Below are 20,180 nucleotides of genomic sequence, written 5' to 3'. Positions count from 1 at the left end.
ATGTAACGAAGTTACTTTGTTACATTAGACTTCCTTACGTCTTTTTTGGTATTTTCGATACTCCGTTGTATTGGTTTATTTGTATGTAGACAAGAGTAATTGCCTGCCATTAATAACGTTGTAAAATAAATTTAATTGCGCTGCATCCTGCAGCATCCAGCTTTGAAAATGTAATATATATATATATTACATTTATACATATACATACATATACATATTACACCACCAGGCTCTATTAAATTCAGAGGAGTACAGAGCGAGAACGCGCGGACTGCTTATTCCACTATTCTAATACGCGGGCTATCTCTAGTTGGCAGGAGGGGCCCCTCCATCCCCACTTTTTTCTCTCCGCCTGTCACGATCACCCCATTGAAAACAAACGGGAGGAGCTCGTCACGACCACGAGGAGTTGTGGCCGGTGGCTGTGTTGTGTATGTCCTATGTATACTGTGTTGTCCACGTGTTGTTTACCATCAAGTGTGTAGTGAGAGTGAGTGTTTATTGGGATTTTGTCTGTACTATTCATGTGTTTTCTTTTTCGTGTTACTATTGTACACGATTATCATACCATGATTGTTATTAATTAATTTTATGAAACTGCTTGTTTTGTACCTCTTAACAATGAGAAAGTTGGCTCATTTAAAGTATGTAGTGTGGTGAATACATGGATAGTTACCTACTCTTATTTTAACCCTATGGCTGCCAAGTAATTTGAAATGTTTTTGTTCAATAAGTAGGCTATCGTGTGAGTTCAACGTCTGCTAGTAGGCCGCTATTTTGTTTTGACTGATCAACTGCCTGTCAGAAGATCGTGATTATGTTATGGGTTGTGTTTAACCCATTGTACTAGTTCAAATTTAGTCACTTCAGCACTTAAAATGTATTCTAAATAAATAAAGTTTACTTTATCATAGCTCTATGCTAATTTGCTTGTGTAATATATTAAAGTTATTGGCATCTTTGGCTATGTTAAAACAGTGCATAGTTAGTGTAAATTAGTCTATATTTTACATTAAGTTTGCCTTAGATGTGGTGTACCTGCATCTGTAGACAACATATTCAGTGGATAATAAAGTAATGTATCAGAGTATTAACTACCAGAGTTTTGTTAATTGAATTCTTTAAGGACCAACTAACAATATAGGCATAGGCTATTGTTGTCCATTGTGTTAGGCTTGAAAAACCAACTTACATCAACTAGGCCTATACATCAGTAGCTAGGGTCTTAGGTTATAAAGATGTTATATTATAATAATACATTTTTATTCAAAAAAATTGTGTAGGTACTTTGGGATTATACCGACCACACCAGTATGAAGAACACAAAAATATAAATTTATAGAAACAGACATGATAGAACGAAAAAACAACTCTTTAATTGCAAAATTACAAACTTACAAGCATTTCCAGGTATTGTGATCGGTATTTTTGTCGCTGTTATCTTATCTTTCTCGAGAATCCCGATTATGGCAGGCCGCGCGGCATCACATGATTTGCACTTTACATAATTGCCTTTCCATTACAATTCAATTTATATTTCTGATCAGCCCCTCTAGAATTTGATATTTTACTGATAGGTACTATCTTGAGGGATGTTTTTCTTTCCTTGACATCAGCGCGGGGCAGCACCGAAGGTGCTGCTGAAGCCCACGCTGATGGCCGGAGGCACTCGCATTTTGGGTGGCGGAATGTGATCAAGAATAAAAACAAGTGTTGAGTGTTTTTTCAATAAAGAGTTTAGTTTTAGTTTGGTAATGTCAGTTTTTGTTGAATTTTTGTGTTTGGAGAAATGTAGAGGTAAAACACGGAAGTACAACAAAGCGACAAACCAGCTGAACGGGCGGCGAGACTCTGCAATCACGTTATCTACTAGACCGCTCGACTTTGACCTCTGTCTGAGGATGGGGAGGGGTTTGCGATAAGACAATTCCTGTTTTATATTGACGAAATATTGTTCTACGTTAATCTAGTAATCAGTAGAAGCAAAATGTCAAATAACGATTGATGTCTGGGTGTGGTCGGTATAATCCCAAAGTACCATTGTGTATATGTATACAATTTCAATAAACAATGAATCACTAAAAGTACTTACTCAGTCGGGACTCAAACCCAGATCTTTCACTTGCCAGGTGATTGTGCTAGCCTAACCCACTACACCACAGATCCCCTACTTTTTACGATTTAATTATATTGTACTAGGCCGTTTCTCTGACATATACGTTTAAGTAATCAAATTAAAATATGATCGGAAGACAAATTACTTGTTTAACAATCTGATTTACAGTCATTAATTTTGTATAAATGCCAATAGCGGAATTTAATTTTAATAAACATTAAACCACAAAAAGTACTTGCTCTGCCGGGACTCGAAACCAGATCTCTCACTTGCTTGGTATGCTACTACTACACCACAGAGCCCTTACTTTTTATGATTCAATTATATTATACTTGGCCGTTTCTGTCACATATGCGTTTAAATAACCAAACTTAAGATATGATCAGAAGACCATGTACCTGTCAAATGACTTTTATGTACATTAATTAAATTTGTATAAATGACAATAGCTGAATTTAATTTCAATAAACATTGAATCACAAAAAGTACTTGCTCTGCCGGGGACTCGAACCCGGGTCTTTGTCTTGCCGGGTGAATGGGCTTTCACTACCCCACAGAGCCCTTTTTACTATTTAGTTATATTGTACTTGGCCGTTTCTGTCACATATGATTTGAAATAACCAAACTAACATATGATTGGAATATAATATAATCTAAGGAGTGCAGATCCTGGTGATTCTGTATTATTATTAACTTCAATTGCAGTATAGTAAGTGGCCAACACACAATAAAATAGGGGTACCAAATTATCGATAAGCAATAACTAATCTATTGAATACAAATAAATTCTAATTATAGTTAATAGCAATTAATGGCGTCAAACACTCGATAATATCGAATCACGATTGAAACAATTTGAATACTGTCAGACATGTTTACCCTGTGTAAGTATTACGCTGCTCAAATTTAGCATAAACAAGTTGTATTATTTTATATAGTCAGAATGCGTATATTTCTTTGACATATAAAAATATAGCTTCACTATAGTACAATCTTAAAAGTTATTAAAGTAATTTAGTTCATGACATTATTGTTCCAAATAAATTATAACAATCATGTTTATGGTAATGGCTGCTAGAGATGAGAAATGTTGTTGTTTATCAATAACTTATTACAAGATAACGTGTTGAGATATTACGCTCCAGATTTACTTATTACTGTGGTAACATGTTTATATACAAAAATGTAGCTAACTAACTTAAATGTAACAGACTGATAATTTTTTAAATTATAAACGGGTTAATTCAAATTTTCACTATACAACACAATTTATTATTATAGGGGACTATGAAGTCCTTATCTACTATTGGTTTTTAGGCTATACATACGTATTATAAATTTAAAAAATTTATTTATACAAGATTAACACGTGATCTGAGCTTGAATTTGGATATTATCTCAAGGGATGTTTTTCTTATTTTGCCATAAGTGCGTAGTGAAGGTGCCACCAAAGCCCGCACTGATGGCCAGGGGCATTTCTGATCTGTATTTTCCCGACCTCAAATCACGTCCTAGATCGTACATATGTGATCTGACGTTGGAGAAGATTTTAAAATAACTGAACTAGACTGTAATTTGAAATAGGCCTACTTATCTTTAAAGTAGTTCGGTTCGACATTTGTGTTTTCGGTAGTTTAGATAATCATGAATATCGATAATTTGATTATGGTGGTTGCCCATTATTCTGCAGCCCTGCACCTTGACAATCGAACCATCAATATTTCTGACTATCTAAACTACCAGACAACATAAAAACAAAATGACAAACCGAATTACGTTGTATGTATTTCCTATTATAATATAATTGAGCAATGTTTTTATGTCTAAAAAGTAGTAATTTAGACATTTCATTGCTATTGTAGTTGTAGCCATTACAAACCATATAAACAACATTCCAAATATACCATACAAATGATTTTAATTTGTTTGGATTAACTTTAAACAATATTGTTATAATACATTAAAAACAGATAACCGAAATTAATTGTAAATAACTATAATTAGATGTTTATTTATTCGATACTTTTGATATTTCTAATAAATAATTTGGTTTCCTTATTCAATTGTGGTAGCTGCTTATTATACTGCTGTGCCCCTCACATTATTTAATGAATCAATTCAATACTCATGGAGGTCAGAATACTTATGAAACATGAGCATAAATTTAGATGTTAAAAAGTTTTAGTGCGAGCTGGTGGCGAAAATGCCACCAAGGTTTGCTAGTGGACAGGGACATTATTTTATCAGTTCATCCTTATGTGCCAAATTGCCCAACGTGATCCGAGCATGTAAAAGTAGCCTACTGATCAGCCCTTACCATCTGTGTGGATTTTGGTGGTCCCCTCTTTTGGTGAAAAACTAAAATACCTTGTGAGTTATTATCCTAAAATCAAGTTCAGATCATGTGAGTTCCTCAACCAGGTGCGTTGTTCTTAGTGCACAACAGTATCTTGTCCAATTGTAAACAATGGACATTTTATTGGTAGCATGTATCTTAGTTTATCTTTCCATCCTCAGTAAAGTTAGCTTCATTACATTACTTATATATCAGATACAAACAAGTTACTACAAATCAGATATGAAATATTTAAAAATCGTTTAGTTAAAATAGTAGATGAAAATGCAATAATTTATACATTACTTGCTATTTTGTTTTTGTTTATATTTTCTTTGCAATACTTAAAATGATATAAAATAGCTCATAATTAAAACACTTCCAATACACCTTAATAGCAAAAAACCTATTCAGATAGAGTAAAGTAATGTCTTATTTTATCAGAGAAAATTAGGTACTGTACAGTAATAGTTTAAAATTACTCATATTGACAATGATTTTTTATATTGAAAGTGAAATTAATATTTTGTTCCACTTGTTTACTTTGCATCACGTTATCTGTTTCTTTCATTGTTATTTGCAGTCAACATCTTTCTAGAGAGTTTAGGGTTCTTTATCAGTGCTGCATAAATCAGCATTTTGTGAACTGCCATTTTTGAATAATCCTAACTAAGCATGGCAGCATGATACTTTTATATGGTAACGTATGAAAAATAAAATTAACAAATAATCTATAGTTAGGTAAAAATTAAAATTCACATGCAACTTACAACTCATAACTCCTCAAACTTTAACGTGCTAGTGTCAGAACTGTAAAATGCATCGTTTGTGAAAGAGTCTTTCAATAAGCTAATCATGCATGACTTTAAAATCGTTTTAGTGACATTCAGAGCACTTAAATGTAATGTATTAAAGAGATGTACCAACAAACTCATAGGAAGACAAGATCTTGCTCCATCTTGTGTACATGGCCTATTAATTAAATCTCAGTTTCTTGTAATATAATAATGTACATGCATATTAAGTGGGAAGATGCTAAAATTATTCCTAACATGCAACTGAGTAAAAAGTATGTAAAGATTTACAACTGTTATATTCGTAATTTTACAAAGATGGGCCTGAGTGAGCTCTGTGATCAGTACAATCTGAAATTCTCATGGCCTCTTTTTGTGCTTTCAAAACACTTTCTATTCCATTGGACTTGTCCCAAAAGAAAAAAACCATATGGTACTATGCTATGAAATTAAGCAAAATAAACCATTCTTAAACTATTATTTGATATGCATTGTACGAGGTTTCTTAGGTAGTAAATCACTCTATGCAACCTTTTACAAACATAGTCAATATATGGATTCCAGGATAGCTTAGAATCAAGCAATAATTCCTAAAAGCTTGAACATTAGCCTACTATCATTATTACCATGGTTACTAAAAGAAAAATACATTTTTTGTTTTCTCTACATTTATAAAAAAATGTTGGCTTTGTATCAGTCATGTGTAAAAGAAAACTGTCGGTTTGTTTCTGTAAAGAAACAATTGGTAAGTGTGAAGTGGCAAAAGTTGCATCATCACCAAATATTATGGATTTCAAGCGTACATAAGAAACTGAATCAAAGGGCACTCAGAACTCCATTTAAACTCAATGTTAGCTATAATGCACATAACTTTTTTTCTACTTGAGATATTGTTTTAATTTTTGTTTTGTTTTAAAGATTAACTTTTTATCTAGTTCCTAACACAAGATTATTTTTTTACAAGTTCATGGGAATTTTTTATTAAATTTACCTTATTAGTCTTTAACATTTTTCAAAAAATTGATTAAAAAATATTTTTTTATTTGGTACGTATAAATTATATTTATATATCCTTGTGTTATGAACTTTATTTAGCAGTTATAAAACTACAGTAAAAATTTCAACAAGATATATTGAGTGGTTTCTGAGATATGTGTAGTGAAAGTTAAAAAAAGGTAACTTTTGGTAATTAAACAAAATAAGTTTTATAACAGTTTTAATGTACAATAATACCTATTTAATGGCCACCAGCACTGTATGAGGGGTTGTCTGGGGTTTCTAGCTCTGCATATTGGTCTTCCAAGTTTCTTTTAGCCATTGTTCTCCTGATTCTTATTTTCTTCTCGAGTTCATTCATCGCCTTGTCTGCTTCGTTGACTCGCTTTCGATCGAAGAATTCCATTGTTTTCACAAAATGTTTTCCAGCTTGAAGGCCTAGATGTTCAAACACCTTTGCCTTGGAGACATATCCATTATTGAAAGTTAATACAGCTTCTGACACTCCAAAATTCAAAGTGGACAGTCCTACAAATGTTCTTTTCGGAATTCGTGACCATATCAAATTATTGAGTGATTCATTTGGGTTCTGCGACTTCCCTTTCAAACATTTATTTAGAAGAACAGGATCAGACAAAGACTTGAATATAGGCTTTATTTCAAGCATTATTGTTTCAGGTAGGTGAAAATGTTTTGAATGATCATATGTGAGACCCAAAACCATAGCTTTTTTGTACTTGCACCAAGTGTCGTCTCCGGATGGGCAGAGTTCGTGCGTTGGTTTGTTGTTGTTAGACATTATATGGTAGAAGGTAGCCCATACAGCTCTCTGCATGTCTTTCTCACTTGTTGTATTCCTTCTTATTGCTAATCCATAAAACAATTGAATCTTTTGAATTGCCAGGTCAGTGAGACGGTTTTTTCCGGATAATGGTTTCCCATCTGACAGTTTTCCTTTATTCGATGATTTCAGTTTCCGTAACCTAGTTCCCCTGCGTTTTTGAATGTGACCAATGCATTCAAGTTTATTTATGTCACAATTCTCATAAGGTTTGCTATCATAAGGTTTGCTATCAAGCATTGTGTGTAGTGATGAAAACTTATGATGTCGTGAGAGAACTAGATTTTTTGTTTCCATAGTAGCGTACATCACCATATATAATCAAATTTTTCAAAATGAAATAAAACAGCTACCTATATGTATTGTATATCATTTTAAAGGTAATATTTCAAGGAATAAGAATCAATAAAAATCTAAAAATGTCAAAAAATTAAAAATTTTCCATTTCACAGTGCCCTTCCATTCTAATGAATAGAAAGGGTCTAAGTAATGATCCATGTGGTACCTGTACTTAACCTCAAATCATTCAGAAAATTGTCCATTGGAACAAACAGTTTGGTACCTTTCACAGAGGTATGACTTGAAAAGAGCATGTTGACGTTCAATCACTCTACAATTCTAGCTTACTCATGAGTATGTCCCAATCGACACAGTCAAAGGCCTTTGACAGGTCTCACAAGGCAGTACCAGTGGGTTATCCCAATTGAAGGTCAGAGTGGATGAAGGATACAAGCTCATTGAATGCATCGTGCATTTGATGTTCATAGTGCATTTTAAGCACTACTCTGCCTAAAACCTGACAAGTGCTTAAAATGTTTTTGTTCAAAGAAAGCGCTCACCGGATTTTTTATAACTGTTTCAAAAATTTTGGAGAAAATAGGGACCAGGGACATCAGTCTATAGCTGATACATTCGTTGCTGTTACCCTTCTTAAAGGTTGGCACAACCTTTGAAGTTTGGCAGGGAAGTTGCTTTCCATCACACAATTATTTATACACATGGATAAGGGAACAACGATTTCATGAACAACTCATTTGCATCAAAAGCTGCATGAGTAACAGATGAGGCACCATACTCCATTTTGATAACCTGCCACACTGCTTTACATTTATTGCTAGCAGTTGCAATACAGTTTTTGTTACATTTCTTCTTGGCTTGGGACAATGCATTTTTGTAGTGTTTCCTGGAGTTTATATGACACTCCAGGCCATTTGTTTGGGAATGTCGAAATAAGCTCATCACTATGTTTTTATTTTTAACATTTTCCAGTTCAAGTGTGTACCACTTAGCTCTTGTTACAGGTTTTTTTTTTAAACCTTAATGTTCTTCTCTGGCAAATGAATGTCCAATCAGTAGACAAAAGTTTGTTGGGACCTTTTAAATGAAGTTACAGAGTCCACATCAGATAGCATGCTTACTCAATGAAGCATATCCAGGTAGCACGTAGAGGTAAAAAGCAGTGTTTATTGAGCAAAACCTCTTGACATTGTACATGATCGGTCCACAGATTTGAACACACAAGAAGTTCTACACTCATGAATTTGTGATCAGAAATGAACAAATCCAAAACCTCAATCATGTAAGATGGGGAAGTCAGATTGGTAGCAATATTATCAAAGGTCAAAAGTACATGGTAGACCTCTGATAGGTTCATAGCTTGTGTAATACAAACAGGAGAGCGAAGAATGTTTTGTAGCACTGTAGTTTCCTTTGAATTTCTGCAGAGCTCAATGTTAAAATCTGCAGACATTACAAGGTCACAATTTAATTTAGTCAGATATTCCAGTAGGGCCTCCAATTTATCAAAGAAAATTTTACTGTTACTTCCACTTTGTCTGGAAGTACTTACCTAGATAGTACTTTAGATCTTTCTTAAACATTTTTCATTTTAAATGTACAAAAATGTGATAAAAACGACTTTTTTCTTTTTCAAAAATTCCAATTTGTGTTCCCATGTTATTTCTTTGAAGAGTGCTATAGTTTTGGTTTAAAGATATTAATTTATAAAGATTTATACTGTCCATAACATCATACCTTCAGTTATCAGACTCTTAGAAATTTGATCTGATTCTATCTCGAGTCATGTTTTTCATTTCTTGCTGTAAATACGAGTGTCAGCCAATTTAACTAAGACTTCTTTTTTCAAGGTTTTATTTTCAATTTGTAGAGTTTTCTGCAACTTGATTGTTCTGTTGTTTGTTTATTCACTTTAAAAGCATTTACCATTTGGAAAATAACAAATTATGTAAAGTGGTTAAATTTAATATTTACTAAGTTCATGGTTAATTAAAAATATATGTTTAATAGTCTTTCCAGCTCAGTAGATACAACAGTTCAAGATTAAATACAATATACACCATTTGTAGCAGACTTTCTGTCAGTCTGGTAGTATTAAATATTCTATATCTGTAGGTCCTCTCTGTGTGAGCCCTTTAACACATGTTTCATTGCCATGAATTCTGCTTGTTAAACCTTGCCATATTTTCTTAAGCGCATTGCCAGTCTGCCTCTTGGCCCATTTACTCCAAACCCTACCCTGGAGTCTAGACGTGAACCGTCAACTTCAGAACATCTTTAGTAAGGTAACCTCGTTTGCATTCCATTTATCTCTACTTTCTATTGAGACGAAATACGGTTCATCAAGTGAGTATTTCTCTACCATGCTCTCAGACATGTTAGTTATTATTTCGGCATCACGAGATTCTATTATTATTGTCATGTGTCTTGCGTATAAATTAGTCATTGTAACCTTTCTACCCAGGAGCTTCATTACACTAATAACAGCTGCCTTTCCAACCTGTCCCAGAGGAGTATACCCTAGTATCGCTTCCAGTGCCAAGTTGGACAGGAGCTCATCATCTCAGCTTTACTCACACAGTTCAAAAGTTTGCATTATATATTATAAATATATACATACATTATATAACATCTTCTTAGACTTATGAAAACTGTTGGATAGCTACTGTACTATAATGTTTTTTTCCCCTAATGTTAGCAAGTTTACAGAAAACCACTGGACACTTTTGCATATGACTGAGAAATGGCAACAGCACTCAGTGTCGGACTTCTCTGTAAAGTTATTCATTCTCAAGATCATTTTCTATATCAATAAATACTATACTGACAGAACAACTTTGAGTATTATTTTTTGTGAAGCTATTGTTTTTTTTTTACGGCAAAGCTTATAAATAATGCACAAATGCATGGGAGGAATTTTGCAGGCTGCACCATGTCTGGTTTGGAACAAGTGGTTTAATGTGTCAAAGTGTTATATGTTAACAAGCCTTTTTTATAAGGCTAGATTGTCAAAACTATTTTAACAATATTTTAATCATTTAAGTACACTAATTTATGAAAAGGAATAGGTAAATCACGTGGACGCTTACAAAACATTTACTGGCTTGGAACTGTGTATTGTTAAATGTTGTATAAATAACTACGCTACATTACAATTAATTACGACTATGCTATAGTAAAATAAAACTACAGGTTTTATAAATCAAGTACCTTTATGGATGCAATAAAAACATAGTCAATTATGGCTGTGGGCTGGATTAAATTCTAAGGATATGTTGGCTATATCTGTTGAATTCAATAATCATAAGTTTGTAAATCATGAAAATAGAAATATCTTATAAATTGTTTTTTTCTACATACATGCAATGGACAATCATATTAGTCTATAAGATTGCAGCAATAGAAAGAGGATGAATGTGGTAGTCCTGGCCAATCACGGGATGAGTATAACACCTTGTCATTTATTTTACTGATCGCAGCGAGATTAGTGAAATCTGAGTATGTTGTGTTACTGAATCTCCTCTTTTTTAGGTCTTGAAATGATCACATTTTTATTTATTAAATCATTTATCTAACTTTAATATATTTGATAAATTACTGTCGATGATTAGTGCTAAACTTAATTTTATAATGAAGATAAAACTCGGTTTTAATTTTGTATATACATATACATACTCGTATATAAATATATATATATATATATATATATATATATATATATATATATATATATATATATATATACATATATTGTGTTTTAAAGTAAAAAAAAAACTTTTGAGACAATTTGTTTAAAAAATTTTAATTATAAAAACTCCTAAATTAGATTTAACTCTAAAACTCATTTAATATTAAAATTTGGTATTTCCTGTAATTTATAAAAATGTATTTTCATTCTAACGGCTGCTGTAAAGGTGGTTTAATCTAATTGGTTTTTGAATGGCAGACAAAGGGTTAAAATATTAGTAAATTCTCATTCCAGACTTCATATTAATAGAAAGAAGATTTGACCTGAAAGATAAAGATGTATATTTTACACAATATCAATCCGACTCTAGTTTAAAAGATATAGAGGACAGTTATGAAATAGACCCAGGCTAATGGTCAACATTTTTTATTGAGTGATTTTCATTGTCAGTGAGAAGTTCTATTGACTAGGCCTAGCCTAATATATGATCCTACATTTTTGACTTCATCGCATAGTTTTTTAGTTTGAATTCTTGGGTGTTACTAGAATTTGTTGTTTGAGATTATGATATAGTGCTAGTGTTATAAAAATGAAAGTGGAAAAAAATCTACCGCAACATGTTAAATATTGGTTATCGGCCACATCAAAAAATGACTGTTTCTTTGTTTTAAAGTCAGAATTAGATGAAACTGTCAGAATTGGAGCAATGAAAGTCTTTGTATGTGCATATAGTGAGCCTCTGCGGAACATGCTAGAACTCAGTGAGTTGGTTGAACAGAACGATGTGAAGATTGAAGATGTTGAGGCAGGAACATTTTGGACTTTCTTGAAATGTCTTTATGGAGGGAGTGATTATGTGATACCAAGGCTTTCATGTGAGGAAAGTATCAGATTATTGTATGTGATGGAAAAGTATCTGGTAACTGAGCTAAAACCAAAAGTTGTGTTTCACATTCTACAAGTGTTGCCATTGGTCTTTGAAAATATATTTTGTACAATGTCAAGTCAAGTTTGTTTCTTAGATGAGAGTTTAGAAGATGCTATTATGGAAATTGTAGCACTTAAAACCAAGGAAATTTTTACTTCAGAATTATTTCTGCAGCTGAGTTCTTTGAGCGTGTTACGGATAGTGAAGGCAGATCATTTGAATACAAGTGAGACTAATGTCTGGGATGCTGTGGTGAAGTGGGCAAGACACACTACTGAGTCTGGCGATGGGGAGATTTTGAGAAACCTATTACGACCGCATTTGAAATTTATTCGTGTCTGTACTTTTAGTTGTGAAGACTTCTGTAAAAAAGTGGTTTCAACTGGTATATTGACTTGTGAAGAAGTGAATGAGATTTGCAAGTATTTCGGTACTGGTGTTGCTCCGCAGTTAGAATTCATATGTGATTCTACTGATCCTCGAAGTAAATTAGTTGTCACTGAAAAAACATTCTACCATATTGTTAATGACATCTCGGAATTGAAAAGTGTTGGTTATAAATCTCAATTATTCATGTTTGTAGACTATTTTTGGCACATCCTAGTTCAGAAGAGGGATGACAATTTAGCCTTGTTCGTGGCATGCAGTGGAAACCCTGATGACTTGTCTTGGAAGTTAAACATAAATGCTGAAATTTGTCTTGTCAATCAAGAAAGAAATCAAAATTTTAGTAGGCACTTTTCACATTGTTTTTGTATTGATAAAGACGATTGGGGCTGGAGAAACTTCCTGACTTGGAGTGCACTTTCAGATGGATATGTAAAAGATAATACTATTATTGTTAAAGTGCACTTAAAAACAGGTTCAATTGATAAAGAGATAGACTGATGAGTTCCTTGGAATTAAACTGGCATTTGAAACAAACACTTTGAATATCAAAAATATTTAAATGATGATACTAAACTTGTATTCAATGCTTTATACTTGATGTGATTTTGTTAATTTTTATAATATATAAATGATCTTAAACAATATTTTGTACTGTTATTTCTACCGTTTTATTTCCTTAGATTTATCTACAGACTATTAAAACTTTGATTCTACTAGGTATTGGTACTATAGTTTTAGTAGTTCAGTATGTGCAGTGTTCTTGTACTGTAAAATGATCTAATATTTAAGACAACCTTAGTTCTTATTTGACTCTACAGTTATGACATATTCATTTTACAAATAATTTATCCACTACATCTCTGGAAACAAAATTTGATAGTTGCAAGGTAAGTAGTACACAGTAATGTTCTGGTTTCCTTCAATTGTGACCTAAACTTTAAATACTGTGTTAACCAATAGTGTCATTAGGCCAGTATTGGATAATTCAATCAAACCTCGTAATTTATAAAAGCGTAACAATTTATTTGTTTTACAGAGTGTAGGACTTGTTTACAATTCAAAGTGTGAATTTATAGTGTTGTAAAGATTGTCCACAACCATTTATAAATGTGTCATTGGATTGTTTAAAAATATTATTTCAATAGAAACGCAAACTAAGATGATAAGTGTATTTATTCCATTTGCTTTTTATATGTGTTTGGCAATTCAAGTTTGTTGTAAACAGGAAATTGTAGAAAAACAATTATTTTGTCTTCTTTATCTTTTTAATGCAACTAACATATTAATCACTGAAAAAACCCAATATAAATAAGTAGTACAAAATTTAATTACTTTTTAAATTATAAAAATACATGGTTTTTTTATGGGCACACATTATTTTGTTACGGATGTGACAGCTATACACATTCAATGAGCATAAAAATGTATATATCAATTGCCGATTAATGTAATTGTATGTGGTAGCTTCTAACCGATTTAACCTCAATTTTGTCCAATTTTCATAATTCTTATGATCCTAGTTTCAGTATAATTTCACTTGAAACTATAAAACCACATTGAGGTAATGGTTAGACTAAAAATTACATTCAATTAAATTTTAAAACTATTAACTCCTGTTACAGACATTACATGGATTTGTTTAGGATGTGAACACAATTCAGTTAAAATAGTTTATTTTATAAACAGTATTTAATCTAGTTAATCCATTGCTCGGATTACTGGAATAGATTATAATACCATTGCAAAATACAAAAGTGATTAAAAAACAGTGATTCTCAAGTTAAATTTTAAAACTATTAACTCCTGTTACAGACATTACATGGATTTGTTTAGGATGTGAACACAATTCAGTTAAAGGTCAATTCACATTCACACACATCAGTTCCGGCGCGTCACAGGTCAGTCACATCAGTCACGTCACAGTCAAAAAATGTATTCTATAATGGATTTCCTGTTGCGCTATCTACACTCATCCGGCTCAGTTCCGGCGCAGATCCGTCAGTCGCTCTGCCGGCGTCCGTCAGTCATTTTCAGATTTCTTCCCACCGATATTTTTGATTGTTCGGACGCATGACGGATGTGTTTGCTATTTTAAAGGATTGCGTTTTTACATAAAAGTTGTATTTCTGTGTTCAGTTTATATTTTAAATACAGTTTGTTACGATCATCAAGATGAACGATGAAAAATTGATGGAATCTGTTCGCAAAAATATAGTTTTGTATGATATGTCTAACGCTAAGTACATGGACTCGTCTGTGAAGAATGAAATTTGGGAGAAGATAGGTGCTGAAATGAATTTAGATGGTAAGTAATTGTTGTTATTTAAGGATAAAATATTTAAAGAACTTAGTTTCATCGTCATCGTCCATTAGTCCCTTAAAGTGATGAACTCTCCCTGACTTTCCCTCTTCTTCCATAAATCATGAACCCATATCCTTCCACTTTTTTTCTCTTATTTTCAATCTCTTCGTCATCTAAGGTTATCGCTATTGCAGCTAACTCAACTATAGTAAAATCAGCCATTGAGGTAATTATATATTATCCAATTTAATTCACTCATGATAAAATAAGCTTGACTGTAAGATCACTGTATAAAGTGACTGACGACTGACTGAAGCCAACTGACGGACAGTTGACTGACGAATTCCGGACGGAACTGTGACTGAACTGAGACTAAACTGTGACGGAACTGTGACTCAACTGATGTGTGTGAATAGACCTTAAAATAGTTTATTTGATAAACAGTATTTAATCTAGTTAATCCATTGCTCGGATTACTGGAATAGATTATAATACCATTGCAAAATACAAAAGTGTTAAAAAAACAGTGATTCTCAAGTTAAATTTTAAGGTTTGAATAATGTTTAAAAGCTTAACATTAACATAGCCAAATGGATAGCTATTGCTTAACTAGTTGCCGATTTTTAAAACTAAGACTACAAATTTCTCTTAAAAGTTATTGTAAAAAATGTTGACAGCATTACAAAAGGTTACCCTGTCCTCAATAATTGTGGCATGGGGCCCTTTGAATATTTAAAAGTATTTCAATGGCTCAATCATTTCATCTCCACTTGGCATGAAAAGTTTTTCATTATCCTATCCATAATTTAAAAAAGAATATAGATTTCTTCATTTGACTTTAATTGGGTTAGATATGCTGCCCTATACTGATACTCATTTCTTTTTGAACTAAGCAAATGCATTAAGATGTAGCTTCCACTATGAACAGATTTACTTTACAAATTCTCTGACATTGTATATGGAACTGTAGTATTCTCCATTTCATTTTCTTGTCAATCATTATCAGAAGAGTCTGTATGAATATCAGCACATCTTAAGCAATTTTGTGTTTCTGTTTTGGGTACAATGCCTTGTAAACTTATCAGTTCCACTAACTGGTTCTTCTCACTAAATTATTTTCATGTATCTATATTAGTACTAATCCAATTTTCAGCCAACCCCTTTATTGTTATTAATTTTGTTCATCTTTATATATATATATATATATATATATATATTTCTTGTGTTTGTATGTATGTGACTGAACTCCTCCTAAACGACTGGACCGATTTTGACAAAAATTTTGTGTGTGTTGAAGGGGATTTGAAAATGGTTCAAATTCACAATTTGGTCCAATTTAAATAGTTTATTTAATTAATTTTTTAATTATAAATATTGTTGTTGATGTTGGAGTGTTTTATATTGGATCCGACAGACTGCGCTATGACACGTAATACAAAGCGAACTGATACTTAACAGCTGTTAATACTTTCAGCTGAAGTGAGGTTTTTGTTGATAGATTTTTTTGATCGGAGCACAAAGCAAACTCCACAATAATACTAGAAATATCTTAGACAGAAAATTAATTTTAAGATAGGGGCAGGAAATATGGTACATATCTTCATAATACGCCCGAGAGGCTCACGAAGGAACGACTATCAATTATGTCAGGAATGTTAAGAATGTTATAGAAAAAGAATACGTGAATATAGTGTACTGTTTTTTCAACAAGAAATTGCGTGTGAAGCCGCAGGCAACTGCTAGTACATATATATATATATAAAACTATACTGAATTTATTACTTTTAGGTTATTATAAAATTGTACGAAACCCCAAAACATTATTAGAATAACTGTTTTTATCAGGTAATTATTCCTTTTTTTAGAAATGTATTATAACAATATTTTGGCTTCTACTAACCATAAAAATAAAAAGCTTAGGTCTTCTTACAATATTTATTATTATAGTTCTCTCTAGTTTACTGTAAATAAAATGATAGCAAATATAGTTAGGTTTAAAGTTTATAACAATTTATAAACATTATTACAAACTTGTGTGTTTTTGATCACGAAACCCATGTACTGCTTTGAGCTAATTTTTGCGCTAAAACTAATTTATTTACCCAAAGGCTCATACAAAACTATTCGTTTTCTAAAACTAAACTAAATTTGTGACCTTTACGCTATCTTTGAATTTGAAATGTATATACTTAACTATACTGTCCAGGCATACCCCTCCCCTTTTTCACTTGCAAAAAATTAAAAAATATTTCCACACTCACCGTAAAAAATTAAAATGAAAATATTTACCTTAGTTACTTATTATTGTATTATACTGTTCATTATGAAGAAAATTATTCCAAATACAGTTACGTTTACAGTAAAAAAACTATTTTTTTACAAATTTTAGAAAGAAAGCTTGCAAAATCGGGACAAAAACTGCTTGGCCTTTAAGGAAAATACTAAGGGCAGTCAGTTTGATTTCAAAGTAATTAATAATAATCAGTTATGTTTGAAATTTATTTATGTTTCAATAAAAAACAAATTAGTATGAATAATAATTTTTATTTACACAGTTATAATGTTGAACGCATATATACATTCAGCTAGACATTTAATTTATTTTCCTTGGCCCACCTCTTCATGGTCCATATTATAGTTTCCACCTGTGGATTGGCAGTGTTTCGCAGAAGTTGGATTACATCAGCTAGCAACTCCCTAAAACAACACAGCACTTTTAAGTACAAGCAGTAGCTTGTACAATTTATTAATTATAAAACAATGTAGCGTATATTATTTGAAGCATTACAACCATAATTAAAGTTTACAAGACTGGAGATATATACATATATATTTTATTTTTGTCACTTATTGATATAATTAATAAAGAAACAAAATTGTATCTATATTTTATAGGAGTTAACATCTACATCCTCAGGGAGCACATAAAGCCATGTGTAAATGTGAAGTTTTATTATCTTTATACAAGCTATTAAAGAGTCTTGGAGATTATTGATTGAACTGAAGGACAAAATAATCATGGTTTTGTTGGAAACACACCCAGCACAAGCTCCTCTCTTTCCTTCTCAATACTCAAGGTTAACATCCAAATGTTCCAGTTTTTCTAATGCCTTGGCATCATGCAATGGTACACACTTACTTGGGTTGTCTGCCTGCAATGATAAGCTGGAACACACCCAGCACAAGCTCCTCTCTTTCCCCCTCAATACTCAAGGCTAACATCCAAATGTTCCAGTTTGTCTAATGCCTTGGCATCATGCAATTGTACACACTTACTTGGGTTGTCTGCCTGCAATGATAAGCTGGAACACACCAGCACAAGCTCCTCTCTTGCCCTCCCAATACTCGGGGCTCGGATCCAAACGTTCCAGCATGTCGAATGCTTTGGCAGCATGCCAGAATTGACCCATCCTGTAGCAATCATTGGCCAGCACCTACAGCATAATGGCTGTTTAAGAATATAGAATAGCCAAATTTCATTATTTGCATATTCTTCAAGAATAGTAATCGAGTCATATATGTTTAAAGCACAATAGTTAAATATATCCCAATTAATGTTGTTGACAATAAATGTCAGGATGCATCTTGGAATCTCCATTCTTCCCTGCATGCTTCTAGGAAGTCTTCAAGGGTGTAAAATTACAGGAATTTTAAAACCAACTAATAGAATGTACATAAACATAAAGACATGTTTATCCTTGATAAATTGTCATTGCTTGAAAATACAATCCCAACAAAAATGGTGTGGCCAATATGTACTGTATTTTTGGAACGAATTTACAGTTTAAAGCCTCTCCCAATGGTGATTTTTGAGAGAATGTATAGATTTGCGGAGAAAAGTAAATTATACTACTCTGGATTAATTGAAATTTCCCAAAATATAAAATTATAAATCATAATTTTTCACTCAAATTACAATCAGCCACTTTTTACAAACACAAACATGCCTTACACACAGTTTTTGGTATGCATTAATTATAAAAAACTGTTTGTATTTGGTTTATGTCGGACTATTTCGAAACTTAGTCTTCTAAAACCCAATGATTGTCAACTATAAAATGTGTATAACATACCAGATCCATATTTCAGTATACAGGGTGAATGGTGTGACGAATTCAAAACCAGTTTATGATTTACTTCATCAGATTCATAAGACATTTTAGTCAAATTGGAATCCATGTTGTAATAAGAGGTCTGCAAAGAACCCCTGTTATTCGTTTTAGAAGAGAAGAAATAATGATTGGTCAATTGTATAGAAAATAGTCCCATGTGTGAGGGTGTATCAAAATGAAAACCTTAGAAGTGTTGTATAGTTTCAATAAGTTATGATTGATTTGTTAGGTGGCGTAACTGTTTCTTAAGGTTCACATAATAACCACTAGATGGCAGAATGACTCCACCGCACACTAGCTACCTGCAACATCAGTGATAATATGACTGCCCTATTATCAAACATTAAAGCTGTGAAACGTTTCTTGATCAGTGAAGATGACAAATCAATATAAATCTATCGCAGGATGACAGCGCAGTATGGTGATTTGTGTTTGTCCATTCAGCAAATGCATGCATGAATTGTGTAGAATGAAAGATGAACTACAAACCATGCAAGATCAGACAGACAAATATTTTGTCAGTGAAGAAAGAGCTTGTTAAGGTCAACAAGTATAACCCTTAACAAAAGATCCACAATTTTGAAGAGTATTTGTGCACAGAATATTGTCCATAATGTATTGAAATTCAAACAAATGTCTGCAAGATGGGTAGATGACTAATGAATTGAAAGAATGTCATGTCAATGCACTTTTGTGTTGTTCTCACACCAAGGTTCATTTATTTCAGGACAAATAAATATAAGCGATGAAACCTAGGTTCATTAAAAAAAAAAAAAAAAAAAAAAAAAAAAAAAAAAAAAAAAAAAAAAAAAAAAAACATAAAAAGAGAATAAATAACTTCTCCAAATCTGCTTGAAAATCAAATTCGCCTGCAATCAGAAGTAAACGATAAAGACTTCGGGTGTGTTGTTCTAGCAGTAACTACTACAATATATTTTAATGAGTATTTGTGGCTCTAATTAAATATGGGCAAGGATTTATAGCTATTAAAATCGTGCAATGATCACATAAGATTAGAGCTGTTTGACTCTAACCCCAAATCTTTCTGTAATCAAAACTCTCATGGCTCTGGTTGCATGTAAAGTAATTGGTTTCTTTTCTCACTATTGACTACTAAGCTTCCAATTTTTGACTGCATACGACCTCTCTCTCAGTTCAAACTACCCAGGATATCTAATCTCAATGTTTCATACATCAATCTTACTCCCCAAACTGTCATGTGTTCGAACCGCTTAAAGAAGCGATGGGAAAGAAAACAATGAATAATTGAAAACAGTGGTGCATTAATTACTTGGTTTGCGACCAAAAGAATTTTTATATACATGGTATCCGTGCACTACCAAGCAGTCAAATACATTTTTACACAGTTGGACGAATATTC

At 32.4% G+C, this 20,180-nt stretch overlaps 2 protein-coding genes across 9 annotated transcripts in view; one reads left to right on the top strand and one right to left on the bottom strand.

Annotated features, from left to right (window-relative positions):
- The first annotated feature begins 394 nt into the window (after window positions 1-394).
- Window positions 395-13,029, top strand: LOC124352941. 7 transcript variants are annotated; one of them, XM_046802678.1, is made up of 2 exons: window positions 395-490; window positions 11,362-13,029. In XM_046802678.1, exon 2 carries the CDS (start codon window positions 11,657-11,659, stop codon window positions 12,881-12,883), a length of 1,227 nt encoding a protein of 408 aa, XP_046658634.1. In that variant the 5' UTR covers window positions 395-490; window positions 11,362-11,656; the 3' UTR covers window positions 12,884-13,029. The 7 variants fall into 7 exon arrangements, with proteins under 7 accessions (XP_046658634.1, XP_046658633.1, XP_046658638.1 ...); XM_046802677.1 differs by having other exon boundaries at window positions 402-880; XM_046802682.1 differs by having other exon boundaries at window positions 408-490; window positions 11,377-13,029.
- Window positions 13,030-17,221: 4,192 nt separating this feature from the next.
- LOC124352939 (intraflagellar transport protein 56) overlaps window positions 17,222-20,180 on the bottom strand; it is a 46,342-nt gene continuing 43,383 nt past the window's right edge. For both annotated transcript variants that reach the window (XM_046802673.1, XM_046802674.1), the window contains 2 exons: window positions 17,964-18,121; window positions 17,222-17,384 (listed from right to left, as the gene is read on the bottom strand). In XM_046802673.1, coding sequence (XP_046658629.1) covers window positions 17,273-17,384; window positions 17,964-18,121 — 270 coding nt within the window. In that variant the 3' untranslated portion in view covers window positions 17,222-17,272. The remainder of the gene's footprint in view (window positions 17,385-17,963; window positions 18,122-20,180) is intronic.

The sequence above is a fragment of the Homalodisca vitripennis genome, chromosome 1 (genome assembly GCF_021130785.1).
Source record: "Homalodisca vitripennis isolate AUS2020 chromosome 1, UT_GWSS_2.1, whole genome shotgun sequence".
NCBI classification, from domain to species: domain Eukaryota; kingdom Metazoa; phylum Arthropoda; class Insecta; order Hemiptera; family Cicadellidae; genus Homalodisca; species Homalodisca vitripennis.
The sequence above is the reverse complement of the archived record's forward strand: the minus strand, read 5'-3'. Positions and strand labels throughout refer to the sequence as shown.

Coding starts and splice junctions, on each gene's coding strand:
- LOC124352941 (XM_046802678.1), top strand. CDS start 11,657: ATGAAAGTGGAAAAAAATCTACCGCAACATGTTAAATATTGGTTATCG.